At 51.2% G+C, this 12,069-nt stretch overlaps 1 protein-coding gene across 2 annotated transcripts; it reads left to right on the forward strand.

The window, feature by feature from the left end:
- Positions 1-2,253: 2,253 nt before the first annotated feature.
- Positions 2,254-5,474, forward strand: ARTN (artemin). Of its 2 annotated transcripts, XM_053576752.1 has the most exons (5): positions 2,254-3,283; positions 3,455-3,599; positions 3,690-3,816; positions 4,125-4,308; positions 4,384-5,474. In XM_053576752.1, the coding sequence occupies exons 3-5, from the start codon at positions 3,757-3,759 to the stop codon at positions 4,845-4,847; spliced, it is 708 nt and encodes a 235-aa protein (XP_053432727.1). In that variant the 5' UTR covers positions 2,254-3,283; positions 3,455-3,599; positions 3,690-3,756; the 3' UTR covers positions 4,848-5,474. The 2 variants fall into 2 exon arrangements, with proteins under 2 accessions (XP_053432727.1, XP_053432728.1); XM_053576753.1 differs by lacking the exon at positions 2,254-3,283 and having other exon boundaries at positions 3,405-3,599.
- The last annotated feature ends 6,595 nt before the right edge of the window (positions 5,475-12,069 follow it).

Genomic DNA, 12,069 nt, shown 5'->3' on the forward strand with positions numbered 1-12,069 from the left:
ACCTTCTGTGCTCTGCTGGAACTGGCCTCTGTAGTCCACAACTCCAATGCATGTATTCCTGCATAGTGCCGCTCTGGAGCTGTATAAGCATGGGCCACATACATGTAAGTGGTGGCCCTAGCTGAAAGAGCCCCAGAGAAGGTGCCCCAATTGAGCAGCCAGTTGTGGGAGGGGACAGAACAAGCTGCTCACTACCTGGCCTCCTGTCCCACAGGGGTCCTGTTGAGCCTGCAGACAGTCCCCTACCATTAGCAGTGGCTCTGTGCCCTGGCCAGACAGGTGTATCACCTGTGTGAATCTGAAAACTCCACATGCCTAGCCAGAAATTCTGATTCAGGTCTGGAGTGGGGCTGGATATGAGTAGTTTTTAAAGATCCCCAATGGTTCTAATGCATACAGCTGGTCCACACACATTCCCCAAGTATCTCATCCCCACCCACAGCTTCCAATTGTCATTTGGTCCATAATTCCCAAATTGCCAGCCCAGCTCGCCATTTGGCTCCAGGCTACAGACTGAGCTGCTTCTGAACATTTCCACTAGGATAATCCACAGGCCCTTCCAAATCCAAACGTCCAACACTGATCTCAGGAACCACTGCTCCTCCTCTGGAGAACCCCAGGTCCCAGAATGTATCCCCTCCACCTAGATACCCAGGCCAAAGGCATACCTTTGAGGCATCTTCACCCTATCCAATCAGGCATGGAAAGAATTTCTTTCTTATTTATTTATTTATTTATTTATTTTTGGCAGGGGCTGTGTTTGAACCCGCCACCTCCAGCATATGGGGCTGGTGCCTTACTCAGGCATGGAAAGAATTTCAAAGGGCCCCTGACTGGGCCAGGTGACCCAGCACTCCCCTGACACCTTCTCCCCAGCAGCTTCTGTTCCTCCACCTCTCATCTGTTTTACTTGTCTCCAGCCAATCCACCAATGATGTATCTGATCGCACCTTCCTGCTCAAAATCGTTCAGTGGTCCCCTTAGTAGGACCTTTTCATCCTTGTTACCCAACCCTCACCCCACCAGCCAAATTGTCTTAATTGGGCATCTGAAATGTTACCCTTCAGCTCAGGCTTGAAGGCTCAGCAGAATGTGCTGCTCTGTGACCCCCTTCTTCAGCCTTCTCACCCATTTCTCCCAACACTGCCCTCACTGTGCAGCAGTGACAGCCAGTTTGGAACTGTGTCCCCATTGCAAGCCCCAGGCAGCACAGGAGGTGACTAGAGCAGAATCAGACCTTGAACGCCGCAGAGGGGAGGCGGATGACCCATCCGGGGAGAGACTAAACTGGCGGTGGAGCAAAGGCCAGGCACTGCAGGGCTGCCGGCCGTGCCCCCACCCCCACCCCGGGTCTGCACGCACCAGCGGGCAGCGGCCCAAGACAGGGACTAGCCTGCCCCCCACTCCCGCCCTCGCCCTCGCTAGCTCGCTCTCCCGCCCTGGGTCCGTCCTCCCGGCTCTGTACTTCGCGTGTCTACAAACTCTTAACTAGTTCCCGCGCCTCTGCGCCGCCAGAATTCTCCACTCTGCATCCCGGGGTCCTTCCACCAGCGTCTCCCACCGCCCTCGGGAGACCTATCTGAGCCAGGGGGCATTGGATCCCGCGGGTGGAGCCGCCAGGTGAGCCCTAAAAGGTGGGGCGGGGCGGGGGCGCTCCAGGCCCCACCCCAGGATCCGGTGACGCCGGGGCTGGAATTTGACACCGGACGGTGGCGGGCAGGAGGCTGCTGAGGGATGGAGTTGGGCCCGGCCCCCAGACACAGCCCACGGGCTCCGCCAGCAACAGGTCCCTCGGGCCCCAGCCCTCGCTGCGACCCGAACCGGAGCCCACACCCGAGGTAAACCAGCCCGCTGCCCATCCCTGGTCTCAGCCCTGGATGGACGCTCCTGGGGCTAGAGGGAAGGGGCAGGACCACCGCCCCCATTCCTTTCTCGCATCCTCCCTCTCTGGGCCTGCAGCGCAGTTCTCCGCCCCTCCCAGCCCCTTCAGTCCCTCTTGTGCTGTGGGACTGTGCTGGCCCTGCCCTCTTGCTGTAATGTGAGGCTCCCGCTGCCACTACAGGGTGCAGACTGGCTGCCAAGGCTACACTTTTGGCTAAAAGAGGTGCTGCTAGGTGCACAGCCCTGGGCATGAGCCATTTGAGCTGCAGGGAAAAGCCCAGCATTGGTCCCAGGAAAGGTGCCTAGAAGAATATGGTGTGGGACCCCTGTGGTGAGTAGCTGGCTGGTGGATGGGAAGACAAGGGCTGGAGGACCAAGTGGCACCAGAGGACAGGGAGGGAGAGGTAGGGCCTGAGCTGCCCTCAAGGGACCTGCTCCTGTGCCCTCCCTAGCGCAGAGGGCCCTTAAGCTTGCTTTGCGGGCCTTTCTCTCCATCAGAGAGAATAGCCACTGATTGGCCTGGCCCAGTGGACCCTGAATCCACACAGCCGACAGGAGCATGCCTGGCCTTAAGAACCATCCCAGAAAAGTCTGGGGAGGTCTGTCTCACAGGTGTGCAGGCATTCTATGTGCCCGGGGGGTGGGGTGAGGGTGACAGTTGGAACCCAAGAAAAGGATCGCTAATGAGGGCTCAGGAAGGTTCTGGGGGCCCAAAGGAATGTTTGGGTGTGTCAGCTGGCCTGGATTAGGAAGGATGGCTCACAGGGGAAACTTCTAGGAACAAGGCTAGGCTGCTAGCTCCACAGGAGGCTGGAAGGAAGGCAGAGCTAGACAAGCTCTCAGGGTGGCTCAGCTGTCAGAGACTAAGCTAGTGTGGAAGCCTGACTGGCCCTTCTGGGAGTGTCTCAGGCCCAAGACTATCAGCTAAGGGTAGGGAAAAGCCCACCTCTCCTTTGAGTCTCCAGGCTTGGCAGACTCTGCCCTCTGGTGGCCAGAGGAAGTCATGGCCCAGGTCCCAAGTTTTCAGAAGGCACAACAGTCTTTACCATCTGCTACTTGTTGAGGGACATCTGCAGTTGTAAGAGAGAACTGAGGCAGCTCTGGGTCCAGAGCAGAGATCACAGAGGAACAGGGTGCAACAGCTCTGGGTGGGCAGCAGAGGCTGAGGCCTGGGCCTCCCTGTCATTAGGTAACTCTCAGAGTGATCAGCCAGCTTCCTATCTTCTCCAGGCCTCAGCTTCCTCCCCTGAAGCATGGGGTGAAGGCTTTCTGTAGGATGGAGTGTGTCCAGCCCTACAGCAAAGAACAAGAAAGCTCTGGGAAAAGAGGACCTCCTCTCCCCCCCTGGCTGAGTGGGCTACAGGGTGTTCAACCTGCAGCCTCTGGACTGCATGCAGATTATGTGAGGACTTTTTTGTTTATCTGTGGTGGTGGATATCAGGAAAATTAAGCACAGACCTTTTCTCTCTCTCTCTCTCTCTCTCTCTCTCTCTCTCTCTCTCATAGCTTTCATTAATGTTTGTGTATCTAATGTGTGGCCCAAGAGAACTCTTTTTCTTTCAATGTGGCACAGAGAAGCTAAAAGATTGGACACCCCTGCCCCCTTATGACCTTGGACAATCTCTGAGCTTCTCTGAGTTTGTTCATCTGGAAAAGGGAGATTAAACCATTTACCTCCTGAAGTTGTGAAAGAATAGCGGCAAAGCACCTAACACATAGTAAGGTTCTCAGTACGCCTACTTCTGGGTTGAGTCCAACTGAGGCAGAAGGATGCCCCCCTCAAAAGAACTCCTCTCTCAATTTGCAAGGTGCCTCAAGAGGAGGGTGGGGGAACAAGTCAACAAAGGCTGATGGGAGCTCCTGGTGTTGGTAGAGATGGAACTTGGACTTGGAGGCCTTTCGGTACTGTCCCACTCCCCCTGGCCTAGGCGGCAGGTAAGTGGTTCCCCCAGTGACTCCCACTTGGTATTAAGGAAAGATGACTTGTTTGGGGAAGGACAGCAAGTGGTGGCTTGAGCAGGGGTCAGATGTGGGAGGGGAAATAGGAGGGATCAGGCATATGGGGGAAGGAGTAGGTCAGTGCCCTCAGATGAACCCCTCCACCGGCTCCTAGAGGCAGCAAACTCATTCTTGAGCCTAAGCTCTCCCTGAGCTCCCCTCCATCCAGGTGGGAGCCTGTCCCCTCTCTGATCTGAGAGGGAACGACGGCTGTTCCTTGAGTTGCCCCCTCTTCTACCCACTAGGGTGCCCTCTTTCTCCGTGAGGTTCCACTTGGTCACTCTGTGCAACGGGCCCTGTGGCCGACCCTGGCCGCTCTGGCTCTCCTGAGCAGCGTCGCAGAAGCCTCCCTGGGCCCTGCACCCCGCAGCCCCGCCACCCGCGAAGGCCCGGCTCCAGTCCTGGAGCCTCCCGCCTACCAGTCGCCGGGTAGGTGAACCGAAGAAGGGGCGGGGCGGGGCAGAGCTTGCCTGGGACAACACGTGTGACTAGGGTTCTTTTCAGGGGGACGTACGGCCCGTTTGTGCGGTGGAAGAACCCGGCGACCACCGCCACAGCCTCCCCGGCCAGCGCCCGCGCCGCCGGTGCCACCGTCTGCTCCTCCCCGCGGGGGCCGCGCGGCGCGTGCCGGGGGCGGGGGCAGCCGCGCACGGGCAGCGGGGGCGCGGGGCTGCCGCCTGCGCTCGCAGCTGGTGCCGGTGCGCGCGCTCGGCCTGGGCCACAGCTCTGATGAGCTGGTGCGTTTCCGCTTCTGTAGCGGCTCCTGCCGCCGCGCACGCACCCCGCACGATCTCAGCCTGGCCAGCTTGCTAGGTGCTGGGGCCTTGCGGCCACCCCCAGGCTCCCGGCCCGTCAGCCAGCCCTGCTGCCGACCCACGCGCTATGAGGCAGTCTCTTTCATGGACGTCAACAGCACCTGGAAGACTGTGGACCGCCTCTCAGCCACGGCCTGTGGCTGCCTGGGTTGAAGGCTCTCTCCAGGGGTATTTGTTTTGGACCCTTGCCCGTGGATCTTCCTGCCTGGGACCCTCCTGCAACGCCACAGGAGCCAGATGCCTCAGACCTCAGCCTCGTGAGTGGAGGACATCAGCCCTGGAGAGATGGCAAGTGTTGGACCTGCAGCCCCCAAGCCCTCACCCTGCAAATCCCAGCCCTGTAGACACCAGAGACCTCTGCTGTGGAGACCTTAGGACCTACTCTTCACAAATTCTGGCACCAGCTAGACCTCAGACGTGGAAACCCTTTGGAAAACTTATCTGACTGAGGCCTTGGCCTCTGCCCAGGCACTGGGGATGGGTGCAGAATTTGGAGCAGACACATTGCAGTTCCATGGCTGAAAGTGCCAGTGCTAGAGCTGGCCACTCACTGGAGGGAGCTGGACCCCTATTTATTATACCTAAATTATTTATTTACTTCTGTGGTTTGTCAGATCTTTTCCTAAGCAATGCGGGGTGTGGTGGAAGAGGCTGAGCAGAGATCATGACCTGATCATTCCATTAGCCCACTTCAGGCTGACTCAGCAATCACCCACCTGGCCTATATCTCTCACCCTCACCCAGCAGCTCGGGGATGGGCAGCATGGAACACAGGCAGGGTGATTGCAAAGGTGCATTCACTAATTCCAGCAGGCCTGCTCACACACCCCCTGCACAGTCCCACTACTTGGGGCCTAAGATTATCTATGGGTCCATGAAGCAGCCCAGGGCATAAGAGCATCCAAAGAAAGGCTGAGGGTGGGGAGAGGGTGCAGAGGGGTGCTGGTTCAGGGATATGAAGCACAGAGCTCCACTAAGATGACAGGGAAAGTCTGAGGGCCCTAGTGGGATCTGCATCATTTGTGATGATCAAGGATATTCATTCAACAAATATTTTATTAAGCACCTATTATATGTCAGGAATTAGGTAGATACCAAGGATATAGAAGTGAAAGGGACATGATCCCTGCCCTTGAGAAACTTAAACCAAGAGAGATAGACAATAAATAAGCAGTTACATTAATAATTATTTTTTTTAATTTTTAAATTTTTAAAATAATTATTTAAATTCGGGTGGTGCCTATGGCTCAGTGAGTAGAGTGCCGGCCCCATATACTGAGGGTGGTTGGTTCAAATCTGGCCCCAGCCAAACTGCAACAAAAAATAGCCGGGTGTTGTGGTGGGCGCCTGTGGTCCCAGCTACTTGGGAGGCTGAGGCAAGAGAATCACCTAAGCCCAAGAGCTGGAGGTTGCTATGAGCTGTGATGCCATGGCACTCTACTGAGGGTGACAAAGTGAGGCTCTGTCTCTACAAAAAAAAAATTATTATTAGGGCGGTGCCTGTGGCTCAGTTGGTAAGGCACCTGCCCCATAAACTGAGGGTGGCGGGTTCAAACCCAGCCCCGGCCAAACTGCAACCAAAAAATAGCCGGGCGTTGTGGCGGGCGCCTGTAGTCCCAGCTACTCGGGAGGCTGAGGCAAGAGAATCGCTTGAGCCCAGGAGTTGGAGGTTGCTGTGAGCTGTGTGAGGCCACGGCACTCTACTGAGGGCCATAGAGTGAGACTCTGTCTCTACAAAAACAAAAAACAAAAAAAACCCAAATTATTATTAAATTCAGTTTGGTAAATGGTATGAAAAAGGACAGGAAGCTAAGAAGTACACACTTTCATTTGGAAGGAAGGAGACGTTAATGCTGACTTCAACCTCTCACTTTGTCCCTAAATCATCTCCAAAAGGTCAATGCAATCCTTTGAACTTTTCTGCATTTCCTTTGAAACCTTATTCCCTAGGTTCTCTGCATTTGTATTGGGGAGAACTGTGTGATTTTCCTTCTTTGGGAATAAGATAGGGACACATATTTGGAAAGGAGGCTAAGTGTGTGGAACTGTGAGACACCCAAAGGGGTTGGTTGTCAGGAGGCTGTGAGATGTGCTGGTGTGGAGCTGCAGAGGGAGGTCTGGGCTGGATGGACTTGAGAGGTGCCAGCACAGAGGCCAAAGCTACAGCAAGTGGTGGATGACAGCACTATGAGTATGAGACAGAGAAGAGAGTGGGACCCCCTCAGGCATTTAACACTGTTGACAGAAATTCCTTCCAATCCACTTTTGTGCCTGCCTGCTTTGGCACAGGTGTCCCCTTTCACCCAGGCTAGAGTGAGGAGCTGGGAAGAGCTTTCTGAGGGCTGTGCCCATTTTTGGTCAAGAAGGAAAAACATGTCTGTGCCCAAATTCTTCTGTATTCACTGCCCAATTCTAAGGTGTTCCCCAAACTTTGATGCTTTTGCTGACTTCAGACATTCCTCAGCCCCCTCTCTGCCTCCAAACTGCTTCAGGATCCTCAGTTTCTACCCTCCTTCCCCCAAAGATAATTGTGCCAGTGCCATTTCTGGTTGTGGGTGGCGAGGGACATTTTATCAATTCTGAGGTCACTGGGGTCAGACAGCCCCTTGATGGTTCAAAGCCTTGCCTGGTTCCCAAGCTCTCTAGGCCCTGCCACTTGAGGGATATCACTGCTGTCAGAGCCACTTAAAGGATACACCAATGGAAGCCACCTCTGACAATGCTCACAGTAAGAGGGTCTAAGCCAAAGGTGCTGGCTCGTCACGCTCCCAACTTGCCAGTTCATGAGGGAATAAGGTCAAACCCTAATTGGAGGCTGCATTCTGGGTCTGAAGAGCTACAGGCACCAAGCCTGGCATTCATTATTGTTTTTGTGTGTTTTTGTGGGCCATAAGAACTTGAATTAAAGCAATGAACAAACGTTAAATTTCTTATTAAACTTGGCAAGAATGGAAGTGAAATCAGAGACATGTTAGTCCAAGTTTATAGGGATAATGCCATGAAGAACATAGCAGTGTACAAATGGATTAAACGTTTCTGAGGGGAGAGAAAGTGTCACTGATGAAGACAGGTCGGCGCCAGTAATGAGTAGAACTGATGAAAACATTGCAAAAATTTGTGAATTGTGCGTCAAAACCATCAGCTTAGTGTGAGAAGCATAGCAGCCCAAGTAAACATCAGTAGAGAAATACTAAAGATGATTTTCATTGAATATCTTGATATGAGAAAGTGTGTTGAAAAAGTGGTCCCCTGGCTCCGCGCACGTAGCACAGCGGTTATGGAGCCAGCCACATACACCAAGGGAGCCGAGTTCGAACCTGCCCCAGGCCAGCTAAAAGACAATAACTGCAACAAAAAATAGCCAGGTGTTTGGCAGCACCTGTGGCTCAGTGAGTAGGGCGCCAGCCCCATATACCAAGGGTGGTGGATTCAAACCCAGCCCCAGCCAAACTGCAACAAAAAAATAGCCAGGCGTTGTGGCGGGTGCCTGTAGTCCCAGCTGCTCAGGGGGCTGAGGCAGGAGAATCGCGTAAGCCCAAGAGCTGGAGGTTGCTGTGTTTTGTGACATTATGGCACTCTACAGAGGGTGGTAAAGTGAGACTTTGTCTCTACAAAATAATAATAATAATAAAAATAGCCAGGTGTTATGGAGAGCGCCTGTAGTCCTAGCTACCTGGGAGGCTGAAGGAAGAGAATTGCTTAAGCCCAAGAGTTTGAGGTTGCTGTAAGCTGTGACGCTATGGCACTCTACCGACGGCAACATAGTGAGACCCTGTCTCAAAAAAAGAAAAAAAGAAAAAGTGGTCCTGAAGGAGATCAGTGGTGAACAAAAGCAAAGGAGGGTGGAAGTTTGCCAAGACCTTTGGTAGAGGCAAGACAATATTTTGGGCTGTGTGATGAAACAGTAGTGTAATAATAGGACCCTGAAACAAAGTGTCAAAGTGCACAATGAAAGTCAGCCAATTCTCCAGGACCCAAAAGTTTATGTCAGTCCAAGTCAAAAGAGTCAAAACAATGTTGCTAACTTTTTTTGATATCAGAGGGATTATTCATTATGAATTTGGACAAACAGTTAACCAAGTTTACTATTTGGAAATGCTAAAAAGCCTGCATGAAAAAGTTATACAAAAATGACCTGAACTTTATGCCAACAACTCATGGCTCTCAAATCATGACATTGTATTCGACATTGTATCAGTTCACAGGCACTGTCTGTGAGGGAGTTTTTAGCCAGTAAATGAATAACTGTATTGGAACACCCTCCCTACTTTCTGCTGGCTTCCAATGACTTTTTTCTTTTCTTTCCTTTTTTTTTTGGAGACAGTCTCACTATATCACCCTTGGTAGAGGGCATGGCATCACAGCTCACAGCAACCTCAAACTCTTGTGCTTAAGTGATTCTCTTGCCTTAGCCTCCCAAGTAGCTGGGATTACAGGTGCCCCCCAACCATTATTTTTTGTTGTTGTTGTCATTGTTGTTTAGCTGGCCCAGGCCAGGTTCAAACCCACCAGCCCCAATGCATGTGGCCTATGTTGACCTATGGACGCCAAGCCCAATGACTTTTTTCTTTACTTGAAGATAAGAGAAAATATTGAAAGGAAGACATTTTGATGACATTCAGTACATCAAGGACAAGACAAAGACAGCTTTGATGTCCGTTCCAGAAAAAGAGGTCCAAAATTGCTTTGAAGGCCAGGCATGGTGGCTCAGAGGCTGAGGTGGGTAGATCCTCTGAGCTCAGAAGTTCAAGAACAGCCTGAGCAAGAGTGAGACCCTGTCTCTAAAAATAGCCAGGCATTGCCTCAGTGTTTTTTTTTTTTTTCTATTTTTAGTACAGATGGGGTGAAGACTGGGCCCTGTGGGATTTGATGCTATCCACCTGGAAATAGCATCAGGATTGAAATGAATCAGAGGACACCCAGCTGATGTTTGTGCTTGCAGTTTGGGGAATCCCCTTCCCATATTTGGTCACAGAAGACTTCTGTGCTGATTTTTGTGTTGGTGTGAAAGCAGCAGAAAATCATAAACTGTGTTTTTCCAGAACATCTGTCTTCTCGACTCTCTTGATCTCACACTCTCCTGGTTTTCCTTTTATTCCTCCAGCTACTTGTTCTCAGACTATTTTTGGGTTCTTCTTGCAGCCTTGCATGTGCTTCTCAGGCTCTGATACTGGTCTCTCTTCTTCCCATTCTACTCTTTCCCTGAGCAACATTATATACTCCCATGGTTCTAGTGACCACATCCACAATGACTATGCTCATACTTTATATCCATCCTAGAGCTTTATCCTGAGCCCCAGGTCTGTGATTCTAATACTCCTAACTTGCATATCCTTGCAAACTTTCAGCTCACTCCTTCAGATCCACTTCCCCAGCCTACTCTGCACCTCCCATCCACCAGCTTCCCCGCTCACCAGCTTCCAAACCACTTCAAGTGTTCCCTCCTCAGTGAATGCACCAATCCCCATCCAGTGACACAAGCCAGAAACTTGGGCAGCATCCTAGACTCCTAGAGCTCTGTCATGACCCTTATTGGTCACCAAATCCTCAGATCTTATATATAGATCCATTCTCTTTTCTCTATCCCCAATGCCATTCTGTTGAAGCCTTCATAATTTTTTGGATTATGCTCATCCTTATGCTGGGAAGTTTAACCGGTCTCTTCGTCTCCAGTCTCATCTCCCTCCAGTCAATCACCACCTTGCACCCAGAAAGGACACCATTTTCTTAAGAGCACTTAGTCTCACATTGGGCCAGTTGCAGAGATTCCAGAAATCAAGGAGAAACATGTTTTCCCATTGAGAAAACGATAGTTGAATAGCTGGACATTGTGGCAGGCACCTGTAGTCCTAGCTACTTGGGAGGCTGAAGCAAGAGGATCGCCTGAACCCAAGAGTTTAAGGTTGCTGTGAGCTATGACACCATAGCACTCACCCCAGGGTGACTAAGACTGTCTCAAAAAAAAAAAAAAAAAGAGGAAGAAAGAAAGAAAGAGGAAGGAGTGCCCGTAGCCAGTGGGTAGGGCATAGGCCAAATTGACCCAGACTGGCGGGTTCGAATCCAGCCCAGGCCAGGTAAACAATGACAACTGCGGGCAGCGCCTGTGGCTCAGTGAGTAGGGCGCCGGCCCCATATGCCGAGGGTGGCGGGTTCAAACCCAGCCCCAGCCAAACTGCGACAAAAAAATAGCCGGGCGTTGTGGTGGGCGCCTGTAGTCCCAGCTACTCGGGAGGCTGAGGCAAGAGAATCGCTTAAGCCCAAGAGCTGGAGGTTGCTGTGAGCCGTGTGACGCCACGGCACTCTACCCGAGGGAGGTACAGAGAGACTCTGTCTCTACAAAAAAAAAAAAAAAAAAAAAAAAAAAACAATGACAACTGCAACAACAATAACAAAAATAGCTGGGCACTGTGGCTGGTGCCTGTTGTTCCAGCTACTTGGGAGGCTGAAGCAAGAGAATCCCTTAAGCCCAAGACGTTGAGGTTGCTGTCAGCTGTGATGCTATGGCACTCTACCAAGGGCAACATAGTAAGACTCTGTCAAACAAAAAAAAAAAAAGAAGGAAAGAAAAAAGAAGACTATAATTGGAGGTGGAAGTGAGGGTATGGTTGTCAGATTTGGCAAATAAAATTACAGGACATCAGTTAAATTTGAATTTCAGATAAACAAAAGTTACTTTTTGAAAAACAATGCAAAAAAAGTTTTATTATTTATCTGAGATTTAAATTTAACTGGCTGTCCTAAATTTTTCTGGCAACCCTAGGTAGGGATAAAACATAAACAAATAAGGGTGGTGCCTGTGGCTCAGTGAGTAGGGCACTGGCCCCATATACCGAGGGGGCGGGGGTTCGAACACAGCCCTGGCCAAACTGCAAGAACAACAAAAATATAGCCAGGCATTGTGCGAGCTCCTGTAGTCCCAATTACTTGGGAGGCTGAGGCAAGAGAATTGCTTAAGCCCAAGAGTTTGAGGTTGCTGTGAGCTATGATGCTATGGCACTCTACCATGGAATAAAGTGAGACTCTGTCTCCAAAAAAGAAAAAAAAAAAAAAAAGATGTGGTTTCAGATGGATCACTGTATGGATGGAAGAGGCGAGGCAGTAGCCAGCTATATCTATAGCAGTTAGAGGTGTTCAATACGCATGGTCACCTTGATTTGGAGTGTGCAAGAACAGAAGAGATGTGCAGGTACAATTAACAGAACTTGGTGACAAACTGGCTTGATGGAAAAGGTGGTTTCCAAGGGTTTGTCTTTGGTGACTGGTAAGGAACATAGGGGATACAGTAATTTTAGCATGTGATAGGGGTAAGAAGTGGGAGAAATCACAGGATCAGGTTTGTATATGTTCAACTTAAGGTGGCTGTGACACCTTCAGA

This window comes from Nycticebus coucang, chromosome 22, assembly GCF_027406575.1.
Source record: "Nycticebus coucang isolate mNycCou1 chromosome 22, mNycCou1.pri, whole genome shotgun sequence".
In the NCBI taxonomy this organism is placed as follows: Eukaryota; Metazoa; Chordata; class Mammalia; order Primates; family Lorisidae; genus Nycticebus; species Nycticebus coucang.